This window comes from Sciurus carolinensis, chromosome 6 (assembly GCF_902686445.1).
Source record: "Sciurus carolinensis chromosome 6, mSciCar1.2, whole genome shotgun sequence".
In the NCBI taxonomy this organism is placed as follows: Eukaryota; Metazoa; Chordata; class Mammalia; order Rodentia; family Sciuridae; genus Sciurus; species Sciurus carolinensis.
This window is the reverse complement of record NC_062218.1, coordinates 156,299,569-156,312,021: the sequence shown is the minus strand read 5'-3', so window position 1 is coordinate 156,312,021 and position 12,453 is coordinate 156,299,569. Positions and strand designations below refer to the sequence as shown.

Here is a 12,453-nt window from a genome sequence, read left to right as displayed (position 1 = left end):
AAAGATGATATTTGCACACTGGGGGTCTGGAATGATGCAATATCCAGAATGTATAAGGAACTCAAACAACCCAACGACAACAAAAAATCACATTTGAAAATGGGAAAAAGACCTGAATAAAGATTTCTCAAATTCACACATGTGGCCAATGGGCATGTGGAAAATTGCTCAATATCCTCTACTCATGAGGAAATGCAAATCACAACCAAATGAGGTATCGCCTCCCTCCAGTAAAAATGGCTATTCCTGAAAAGACAAAAGATAAAAAGTACTGGGAAGGACGTAGAGAAAAGGGAACCCTCACACAATGTTGATGAGAATGTGAATGAGTACAGCCATTTTGGAAATCAATAAGGAGAGTCCTCAAATAATTAAAAGTAGAACTACCATCTGATCCAACCTCACTACTATGTATTTGCCCAAAGGAAATGAATCAGCATGTTGAAGAGACATCTGTACTCCCATACAGAATCAGCCCGTGCCCATCCACAGATGAATAAATACAGAAAACGTGATATGCACACACATGGAATAGTACTCAGCCATACAAAGGATGAAATTCTGCCTTTTGTGACAATGTGGCTGAACCTAAAGGACACTATGTTAAATGAAGTAATCTGGACACAAAAGGCCAGTACCACCCCATCTCACCCATATGTGGAATTTAGAAGAGTTGATCTCCTAGAACTAGAAGGTAGAACAGAGTTTACCAGTGCTAGGGAAGGGAGGAGAAGGGAGAGACTGGTCAACACACACAAAATGGAACATAGATAGGAGATCTGAGTCCCAGTAATCTGTCACACAGGGGGGTGACTGTAACTAGTTAACAATAGCGTATATTTCAAAAAACAGAAGATTTTGAATGTTCTTACCACAAAAAAATGAATGCTTGTGGTGATGGATATGCTAATCACCCTGACTGGCTCATCACACTTGACGTACACATAGATCCATTCCTCACGTGGTGCGCTGTAAATATACACAAGTGTTACACACCAACACTTTTTTAAAAGTTAAAAAAAATTCATGCAAGATTCTTAAAGTGTGAACTGCTGACCTATCATAGTGAGTGATAAGTGACTTATTCAGTGAAGGATAAAACCGGGACAAGCACAGTAGATGGGGCTCACGCTGGACTTCTCCCAGGGTGGGAAGCCCTTTCCCTTGTCCTGGGTCTTGTCTCCCTTTTCTTTTCCAAGTGTTGGTCCTTGCGAGGCCTCGCCATGCCTCTGTGGGCTCGTCCAGTCCCGGTGCTGTGGCTGGGTCTGACTGTCCCCATGAACACCCGTTAGTCATGCCAGTTAGTGGCCCCGGCTCTGGTGAGCTCCACAAGGCCAATTAAATCACACAGCTTCTGTTAAAATTGAAGTGGCTGTCGCCCCTTGGAAGTCCTCCTCCCACATGGACACTGAGAAGTCCTCTTCCCTGCCACCAGCATCCCAGGCAGGCCACCCTGTCACTAGAGGACACTCACGTGTCAAACTCAGATGAAAGCTATTCTTTAGCAAACTGCTCATTTAAGAAACTTTTTAACTATTTTCAAATACTCACAGAAAAGTCATCAGGGGTGTGTACACAGCGGCCATGGTCCCTCAGCCCAGCCGTCAGCATGTTGACACACGTCTCTCCCTCCTCCGCCCAGGCTGCTCTCACACACACACACACACACACACACACACACACACTGTCACTGACTCTTTCTGAGTCTTTTAACCACCTCATAATTTTAAAGAATTATATGTACTTAATGCAGATCCCGTTACCCTATTCAAGCTTTAAAAGGCAGAGGGCCCTTTCTCCTTCAGTCTCCTCCGATGCTCACAAGAGCTGTGAGTTAGCAGGAAGGACCAGCAAACATGTCACCATCTTCCAGACCAGGAACCTGGCTCAGGGATGACCAGGCTGTAGGGGCGAGGGACCAGGTTCCAAGTCCATTACCTCCTTCCTCAGCACCTGCTCCAGACGCTGCCCAGTGTCCTGAGGACAGGAGAGGGCTGAAGATGAAGAGCCGGTTCAGGGCTGAAGATTCAGCCAGGCCCGGGGTCCCCTGCCCCGCCCTCCCATCAGTCCCAGGGCTTTGGGGAAGTTGCTTCCTTTTTAATTCTTGCTCCTCATGTTCAGATCTCAACTCTATGGTCACTTCCCAGAGAAGCCCCCAGGTCAGGGCAGGGTCCTTTGCCCTTTGCTCTCATATAAACATGTCCCACCTCAGATTCTCATTACAAATACAGCCACTCAAGTGGTCCTATAAATAGCTCTGGACTCCAGACCAAGGGCAGGGCAACCTGGAGCTCTCTCTCCTGGCCCCCTGGAGACTCAGCCCCAACCCATCACTACGGGACAGGGAGGCAGCCCGCCTCACCACTTTCTGGTTTCCAAACAAGCCAGAAATTCCAAGTCTTAAGCGGAATCTCCTGGCTCTTTGAATGTGGATTTAGTTTAGTGGGCAAGCATGTGTCGGGCCCATGAAATGGGTTGGGGACAGGATTAGGCCACAGTCCACCAGTTTCCCTCATCTGGTTTGGACTTGAAGTTCCTTGAAGGAAGAGACCAAGCTGCTGGCCACCGTCCTAGGCTGGAGGCTTCCTTGCTGGCCTCCCATGGAGCCTGGCCCAGTGAGGGCCCTTACTATGTGTGGAGTAGCCGGGCGGATGGAGGCTGGGGAGTGGGTGGGTGGGTGGACAGGCGGCCGCCACAGCAGATGGACAAGTGAAAGAGAAAGCACACGTGGTCTTCAGGCCCCAGTGTTCCAGAACTGCCCGGCTGGGAACTCCGGGTCCTGCCAGCCACCTGCGTCCTGACCCTCCTCTTCTGCCCCTGCAGAGAGCCCATGCCGGGGGGAGGTGGTGCGAGAGGCCATCCGCCGCCAGAAAGGCTACGCGTCCTGTGCCACGGCCTCCAAGGTGCCGGTCATGGAGTGTCGCGGGGGCTGCGGGGCGCAGTGCTGCCGGCCCACGCGCAGCAAGCGGCGGAAATACGTCTTCCAGTGCGCGGACGGCTCCTCGTTCGTGGAGGAGGTGGAGAGACACCTGGAGTGCGGCTGCCACGCGTGCTCCTGAGCCCGCCGCCTGGGACTCCAGCTCCGCGGGGTGGGGACCGCCGGGCCGAGATGGGAACGGAGGACAGGAAGGAAGCAAAAGAAGAAGAGAGTATTAAGTATATTGTAAAATAAACAAAAAAAAATAGAACTTATTTTTATTATGGAAAGTGACTATTTTCATCTTTTATTATATAAATATATCGCACCGTCTGAGTCCATGGACTATATCGTCGTGAGTTATTTTCACCGAGGTTTGTTTTGTGTTGTGTATTTGTTGTGTTTTTATAAACATCTGTTTAAAATTTTAAGACAAAAAAAAAAGGCTAATAAAAATGTTTCAAACTAAAGGATAAGAATAAAGACGGAGAACCTGCCCAGCGAGGAAGAGGAGGAAGCCCTTGTTTGCCAAGCGCCCCTGCCCGCAGAACCGGCCCTGCTTCGGTGCTCAGGAACTGCCAGAGGAAGAGAGGGAGACCGCTTGTTCTTTGTCTCTTGTTTTTAACTCCTTCTTCTCTCTTCCCTAAACGCACGCAGCTTTTAAGGGCCCCAGCTGTCTCTGCCCAGGATGCCCATCTCTTCCAGAGAAAGCTTCTCGAGGCTTGCTGAAGCTCAAAACCATTGCTGCCCATCTGCCCTGGGGCCCTGCAGGGTCTGAGCCCACAGGAGACCTCTTTTCTCCTTCCTGGATGGCCCTGGTTTCCCTGAGGGGACTGGCCCTCTGAACTTTGCCCAGCACTTAATCTGGGTCTGTTTTCCAAATTTTGAAACAGCTGCTCTTCTCCTGCCCCTCCTGGGTCCTCCGGGGTGAGGCCAGGGAAGAGGGCCTGGCAGTCTCCCAGGTACCAGGCACTCAGAGAGCGCCCATCCTCCACCCCAGCCAGTTCCACCCAGGAGAGGAGAGAGTGAGGGCTTCTGGCACAAGGAAGGCCACAGCCAGGCTGCCCAGAGCCCACAGATGTCCAGCCGACAGGCCTCTGATGCCTGGTCCTCCTGGTCCTGTCATGGTGACAAAGACTCACTGTCTAGCTGCTGCACTTTCCAGAGCATATCCAAACAACTTCATCTACCAACCCCGCTCTCCAGGGCGGGAAGAGCAGTGAGCACATTTCGTAGACGGGACCCTCGTCCCACCCAGGCTCTGTAAGTTGCCGTCAGTCAACCATCTGGCAAGTGGGGATCCAGAGCTGGAGTGCAGCCTGGAAGCTCTAGACTCTTCTCCGGAGCAGGTAAATAGGAGATTCAGGCAGAGTTCATCCGGAAAGGAAAGTGAATGCTTTTCCCTGCTTTTTCTTTCCGGCCCTTGTTCTGCCTTGTTCATTCCTGAGTCTGTTTTCCTTTTATCCAGAAGAACTGTAGAGACAGAGTCTTGTGTATTCAGGAAACATGAGCAAAGGGAGCTCGTTGGGCCTGACTGTTCCTACAGGGCCTTCCCGCACCCGCCCTCCCCTGCCCCGCATCCAGTGCACATCCCCTGGATCCCCACTGTTCCCACCAACCCCTGGCTCCTGGCCTAGGAGCCTCCACTGCTGGAGCTTCAGGAAGCAGAACTTGGGACCTTCCAGCTCGAGGTCCCCAGTGGAGCCACGTGGCTCTGTGAGGATGCGTGGTCAGTCAGAGACTGAAGGAATAAGAAGGGAGGGAGGCAAGGAAGATGGAGGGACGAGGCATGTGGAAGACAGGATGAGCCAGGGAGAGATGGAGGCACTTTCTCAAAGTGTGCACAGGCACTGTGTCCCGGGTGCTGCCTCGGGCTGGGCTTGCTTCCCATGCTCATAGCTCACAGTTAGATTTACTTAGTGCTCACAGTGTTATACACCAGATATCATTCTAGTTGCTATATATTTATACATATATTCATCTAATTCTCTAAACGACCCTTTAATAAAAATGTTATTAACCCACCTACCAGTTGAATAAACTGAGACAGAGAAGTTAAGGAACTTGTCCAAGAGAAGATGGTTAATGAATTGCACAGCCAGGATTTGAACCCAGGTTGTTAGACCGCAGAACACACCCACCTAAGCATGACACTTCTTGTGGGAAAGAGTGTGTTCTACCCTTAAGGAGCCTCTGGTCGGGGACAGAAGCAATTCCCTTATTATATGTAACGGTTCCCTAATGGCAGTATAAAGAAGAGAGGTGGCTGTCCAGGACAGGGAATTTCCAATCCTGGGTCTTGGAGGAACCAGGGTCAGGAAAGGGAGTTAAACTTGCCTGGCAATGGTTTATCCAACAGCAGGGGAATGTGGGAAGTCCTGGCGCATTCGGGAGCAGAGGGGAGCAGAGAGACGGCTGGAGGTAGTCAGGGGTTCAACCACAAGGAGCGCATGTGCCAGGCCACAGAGAGCTAGAGGGTTGCCTGGGCAAGGGAACGGCGAAACAAGGTCTGACTTAGGGACAGAGCTGGTGGCAAAGCAGAGAAAGGCCTCTATCACCAAAATGGCCTCAGGGGACCTAGTTGTTCACTTCAAGGTAGAAAACATTAATTTCAAAAAGGAGCCCAGAAGTCTTTAGGTAGCACAGAAGCTCAGTCCTAGAAGAGGTGTCCTGGGATCTGCCCACACTATCCCATCCCCCAAGCCCCTCTGGACACCCCCAACCTGCAGGTGGACCCGTCCTTCACTCCAGGACACCCCTAGCTAGCCTCTCCCCACCCAGCAGGAAGTCCACTCAGCCTGCCACTCAAGAGCCCCACCCAGGGCCCCTGGTCTTCTGGAAGGACTCACCAGGCTACTGGCTTTCCCTCTGCTTCCCCAAGGATTCCAGGCCTCCCTCTTCCTATCAGCCCCTCCGCTCAACAAAAGAGCCAGGTCCGTCTCTCAGGGTGGTGTTGGTGGGAAGGGGTGGAGTTTTGATCCTCCCCCTTAGTTTTGGAAGCCCTGACTTTAAGAAATACCAAATGCAAGGACTGAAAAAAAATCCTTCTTAAATGAAGTTTCTCTAACAAATGAAATTTAAAACTCACTCTCCCCTTGAACAGCCAAATTCTAGGAGCAGAAAGTCGCATGAGACAGGGAGAGTTTGGTCAGTTAATTTGCACCTGAAAGTGCTCTCTAATGTTTGTGTGGGGCCACACGTGCACAGAAGGGACCACTCAGCTCAGGAAAGGGGAGGAGAGGGTCCTTCTGGACTTACCCAAGGGGCCCTGAAATGGCTGATGAAATGATGTATTTGAAAGCTCTGTAAAATATAAACTTAAAACCTTAAATGTAAGATGTTGTTATTATTACTGTTGTTGTTGTTACTGACGTGCCAAAAGGCCTTTGTAGAAGATAACGTGGCCTTTCAACCTCACTTTGTGACTAGAAAGCACTAATTTCAAGATGGAGCCCAGAAATCCGTATGGTAGCTCAGAAGCTCAGCTCTGGAGGGAGCGTGGTGTTTCAGAAAGAGGAAGAGAGGGGCGAAAAAGAAAGGAGATTTCCCAGAACCAGAGAAAGAGAGGGCAGGAGCCTTCAGGTGACACCCAGAACCCAGGAATGGTCAGGACTGGCATGGAGCCAAACTGGCCCTTCACCTGAGATGAAACTCTCACCAGACTGAACCTAAGGCCAAGCAGTCAGCCACTGCCTCTGCAGGAAGCAGAAGCCCATGGCAGCAAGTGACCTGCCCCCCTAAAGACTCACGGGACCCCAGTACCAGAGCTGGACCCTTGGGTTTGCTGGGAGAGGGAAGACTAAGGATCAGAGAAATGAAAGGAGTAGAGACCGCAGGGCAGACCAAGGTCATATGACTAATGAACACCAGAGTCAGAAAGAGAGCCAGGTGTCACCCGGGCACGGTTCTCTCTGTCACAGCAGAGTGGAGGTCCAGGCAGAGGGAAGCCTAGGACAGATCCGGTAGCACAGCGGCGTCCGGCGCCTTCCCTGATGCCACCTCCTGGTGCACTCCCAGATGGTCAGGAAGCTGGGCACAGTCCGCTTTGGTGGCACGTCTTCTAGTGTGGCTTAAACAGTGCCAAAGGCAGCACCCCAGAAGGTCTAGCAGGAGCAGGAAAAGTGGGCGTTTGGCCAAGCAGATTTCTCCAGCTCGCCACGGGTTCTAATAGAAAAAGTTTTAACACTTTTAAAAAATGATGTCACAGCGTGGTTCCCCTGTGTGGGGTAAATAACATGCTTTCCTTTTCCCCACAGACTGTCATTTTCTGATGTCATTGAAATAAATGGATGAGTCACAGAGAAGCTACCAGATGCTCTCGTGAACCCCCAACTCAGCCTGCTCCACGATGTGTGCCTTCTTTTTGCCCCGTCCGTGCCCAGGGGCCCAGGATTACTGGTTCCTGGAGGTCGGGCCAGCCTCACGCGGGATTAGCTGACAGTCCATTTCATGGACCACAAAGTGAGAAAAGTGGATCCAGAGTTCCCCAGAGACATGGAGACCCAACATCCAGCTTGGGGTCCGCAGGGGATGGTGTGTATAGCCACAGACCAGGTCCCAGGGGCACAGGAGGAGGCCACCCCAGGTCAGAGGGGAGAGAGTGTCAGAGTGAGGGAGGCTTTGACCTGGGGTTCGCCCCCTGCCCGAGTTACTCTCTCAACAAACAGTTACTGAGCAAAAGTGGGCCCAGGTGTCGCTGCAGGTACTGAGGACTCCTGGGTGATCAAGACCAAGTCCTCCTTCTCCTGAGCGGGCGTGGGCCAATCAACAAATGAATGACAGGGACAACAGCAGCGGTCGAGTTCCCTGAGACCAGAGTAGAGAAGACGCGCACGACGGCGGGGTGGCTGCTTCACCCACCCAGGTCAGGGCCCCTGGAGAACGGGATGTGGGGTGAGGGAAAGTATAAGAAGTGAAAGGAGGAAGGCTGACCACGCAGTGCTGGCCCACACCGCCATGTGGGCATGTTCCCAGGGAGGTCAAGGATGGTGACATGGGCCGGGAGCTCAGCTCTCAGCCCCTCAGCCTGGGGCCCCTCGAAAGGCTGTGCACGCGCAGGGTGAGGCTGGTCCTGGGTGTGGAGGCTGCCGAAGCTCACCTCCCTCTGTGGAGACCCCAGGAGGACCGACACTGGCAGGCAGCAGGTGCGCTGAGCATGGGCAAGGGGGCCACGCATGGTGGCCCCAGGCCTGTGGCTCCTCCTTTTCTTGGTGCTCCCTGACCTAGACAGGGTCACATTGCCCAGGGGACCTGAGCAGCCATCAAGGACCACTTGACATTAGTTTCACATTTTCCAATGCGAGCAAATCTGACCCGGGATGGGGTAGAGATTGAACAGACTCTTTCAGACACCTGGGTGTCCTTGCAGGGACACTGTGGCCCAGGAACCCACAGCCTCCATTTTCCATGTTCAGGCCAGGAGCCCCTCCTCCCAGGCCTGGATCTAAAGGTACAGGTTGAGATTCCCTAATCTGAAAATCCAAAATCTGGAATGCTTCAAAATCTGAAGCACTGTGAGCACTGGCATGGTGCCCGCGTGGAAAATCCGCCAACTTTAAAACAGTGTATAAAATTACCCTCAGGGCTGGGGTAGCTCAGCGGCAGAGCACTTGCCTCGCATGTGTGAGGTCCTGGGACGCATCCCCAGGACCAAAAAGAGGAAAAAGCTATGTGTTTAAGGTACATTGGAAACAAAAATGTACTTTGTTTTCAGACTTGGATCACAGCCCCAAGATATCTCATTATGTAGATGAAAATATTCCAAAACATGAAAAAATTCAAAACAGTTCTGGTCCCAGGCATTTTAGTAAGGGATTTTCAGCATGTATATTGCTGTCTCTCAGTTTCCTTTTCTGTCAGTCTCTTGTGGAGATTCTCAGCAGAGACATTTGGACACTTGGCAGTATCTGGAGACATTGCTGATTATATAACCAGGACATAGGGCACTATGGGCATTTAGTATGTAGAGACCAGGGAGGCTGATAAACATCCCAAAATGTGCAGCAAAGAATTTTCCTGCCCAAGATGTCCATGCTGCTCAGATTGTGCAACCCTGGCTTAAGCTAGTCAGAGCCTTCCCTGAATATCTGGATGAAACCATTTACCAAAGAAGCGGGCAGGAGTACTACACAGTCAGCAGACAGAGACCTCCACAGGCTGTCTCCACAGGATGGCAGGTGATACCCTATGTGTGTACTTGGGGCACCATTATTGGTGGGGAGCCAGGGAGAGGACCTTTCTGGCAGTGGGGACCACCATCACCCTTTCTGCCATTCCTTACCCTTAGAAGTCACTGCAGATGGGTGCAGAGAAGGGAATTCTGGATTTTATGAGCTTACATGACACATAAAGTATTGTAGAGCAGGTGATGGTCACCTTTGGATCTGCAATTGGCAGGGAAATTAAGAACAGGATACTGGAGTTTGGATGTTGAATGCCCCCAAAGGTCCATGTGTCACAGCTGAGCTTCCAAGGTGGACACTGGGAGGTGGGGCCTCGTAGGAGGTGCTCAGATCACTGGGGTGTGCCTGTGAAGCTCAGGCTACAGCTTCTTCCCCTTCCTCTCTTCCTTTCTGGCCATAAAGTGAGCAATTTTGTCCACCACACACTCCCCACCACGGCCATTCAGCACCCCCACCAGAGACCTAAAAGTAATGACTCCATGTGGTCATAAACTAGAAACTCTAAAAGTGAGCCCTTTTTAAATAAGTTAATTATCTCAGGTATTTTGTTTCAGTGATGGAAAGCTGACTAACACAGAGGATTAATTAAAAAAAAAATGTTTCTACATTCTGAACATTTACCCTCCATCTAGACCCTGGGTGAAGAAGCAGGAAAAGTCTACCAGGTTATTAAATCAAGATGTGAAGGCTGAGGAATTGTCTGCAGTCTGTCAGAGGGGAGTAGAGGAATATCGGTTCAAAGACAAAAGCAACCCAAACTCAAGATGCACTGCAATGTCCTCACTAGGGACATTGACTTGATTCTCAGTCACTGACAGCAAGATTAACCTTGATTACACAGATAACCTTGTAAAGCACTTCAGGGACAGATGCTCTTAGCTCCCTACCAAGACTCTATAAATAGACTTTGTACAGGTCCCTATTTTGCCATCCACTGCAGGTGGAGGGGTTGAAGCAAGTCTTGGGGCTTAAGAGCAACATTGCAGGAGAGTCTAAGTGAGCAGGCTACAACCCCTCCAAACCCACCTGCCCTCAAGACCACATCCTCTTCCCCATCCTGCCGCTTGACTTTGGCGGTACCATGATCTTTTGTGTCCCATCTTAGAAAACATGAATGGGAAGACTTAGCAGCAATACTCGGAAGACTACAAGTGACAAAAATCATCTTGAACCACTGTAAGCCAAAAACTAAGGCCAGTTCTTTTTGCAGCAAGAATGGATGTTTGAATTTGAGAGTTCACACAGCATAATGAGGGCTCAGATCTCTCACACATGCTTGGCTTTCCCCATCTTGGTTTCTCAGGAAGGACCTCCAGAACAGATGGCAAAGTGACTCCAAGTAGCTGCAGATCTAAAGCTGGACATATTGCAAATTTTAAATCCAGAAGTAAAGAAAGCTTCTCTTGCCAATACTTCCAAGAGAAGTCCCAGAACTGAGCGTCACTAGCTGATTGACCTGACTTGAAGCAAATGCCTATCACAAAACCAAACATTATGGTCAAAGCAACAAGTACATTGATAGGTCAGGCCTAAACGGGAGAGAGGGAACAGGATCATTCACCATGATTCACCCCAGGATGTGAAAATGGTGCAACACATGCAAATCAATAAACATGATACCTCACACTTATAGACTGAAGGGTAAAAAAAAAATCATCATTGTAACAGTTGAAGAAAAAACATTTTATAAAATCCAACATCCCTCCATTATAAAAACTCTCAACAAATTACAGATAGAACCAAAGCAACATATAACCAACCCAGAGCCAGCATCATGCTGAATGGGGAAAATGTAAGAGCTTTCTCCTTAAGACCTGGAACAAAACAAGGATGCCAACTTTCACCACTTCCATTCAACATGGTACTGGACATCCTAGCCAGAGCAATTAAGTAAGGAGAAGAAAGAACGGCCTCCAAATGGGAAAGGAAGAAGTTAGAGAGTCCCCGTCTGCTGAGGACATAAGCTCATACACAGAAAACCCCAGAATCCACCAAAATTACTGTTGCAACCAAGAAACAAATCCAGTCATATTGGAGGACACTAAAGTGAGCATATAAAAATTGGTAGTATTTCTACACAATAATAGTGAACTAAAATAAAAATCAAGAAAACAATTCCATTATAATCACTACAAAAAAGAAAACTTAGGAATAAATTTAACCAGGAAGGAGAAAAATCTCAATACTAAAAACTAGAAAAACACTGATAAAAGAAATGAAAGCTAGGTACAGTGGCCCATGCCTCCAATCCCAACCACCCAGGGGGCTCAAGCAGGAGGATCACAAATTCAAGGTCAGCCCCTGCAACCTAGTGAGATCCTCTCTCAAAAATTTTTTTGAAAATGTAAAGGCAGTGTGCCTGGGTGAGTAGCTCAGTAGTAGAGGACTTGTCTAGCATGCATGAGACCTGGGTTCAATCCCCAGGAGGAAGGAAAGAAGGGAGGGAGGGAGGAAGGAAGGAAGGAAGGAAGGAAGGAAGGAAGGAAGGAAGGAAGGAAGGAAGGAAGGAAGGATCAATCTAAGATGACACAAATGGAAAGTGATTCCATGCTCATGAACTGGAAGAATTAACAGTCAAAATCCATTATCACTGGTAATGCAATCACTGATTATCACTGATTCAATGAAATCCCTATCAAAATACCAAGGACTTTCTTCATAGAAATAGGAAAAAACATTCTAAAATTCGTATGGAACCAAAAAAGACTAGCCAACTCCGTGTCAAGCAAAACTGAAAGCATCCAACTGACCACACCAAAAATACTACAAAGTTATAGTAATGAAATAGTAACAGCATAGTGCTGGTATTAAAACAGACCAAGAGACCAACAGAGCAGAAGGTGTCCAGAAATAAATCCATACATCTAGAGCTAACTGAATTTCAACAAAGGTGCCAAGACCACACCTTGAGAAAAGGCCAGTCTCTCCAAGGTATAGTTTTGGGAGAACTGGATACCCACATGTAGAAAAATGAAATGAGACTGAGGCAGGAGGATCACGAGTTCAAAGCCAGCCTCAGCAATGGTGAGGCACTAAGCAACTCGGTTAGACCCTGTCTCAAAATAAAATACAAAATAGTGGTCCAATGCCCCTGAATTCAATCCCCAGTAGCAAAAAAGAAAAATGAAATTAGATACTTATTTCATACCATATACAAAAGGCAACTCAAAAGGATTAAACACTTAATGTAAGGCCTGAAACTATTAAAACATAGGGGTAAATCTGGATGGCCTTGATCTGAGTGAGGATTTTGAGTAAGACAACAAAAGCAAACACAGAAAAGTGGGATTATGTCAAACTAGAGTGTTTCCTCACAGCCGAGGAAACAACCAACAGACTGAAGGGACAACCACA

The 12,453-nt window shown here is 49.0% G+C and overlaps 1 protein-coding gene across 3 annotated transcripts in view; it reads left to right on the top strand.

Annotated features, from left to right (window-relative positions):
- Slit3 (slit guidance ligand 3) overlaps positions 1-7,254 on the top strand; it is a 579,498-nt gene extending 572,244 nt beyond the window's left edge. The window contains exons 36-37 of one of the 3 annotated variants that reach the window (XR_007109040.1): positions 2,824-3,291; positions 3,389-7,254. Coding sequence is in view for 2 of the 3 variants with exons in the window: in XM_047554973.1 (XP_047410929.1) it covers positions 2,824-3,059 (236 nt within the window). In the remaining variant the exon portion in view is untranslated. The other 2 variants (XM_047554975.1, XM_047554973.1) reach the window with 2 other exon arrangements.
- The last annotated feature ends 5,199 nt before the right edge of the window (positions 7,255-12,453 follow it).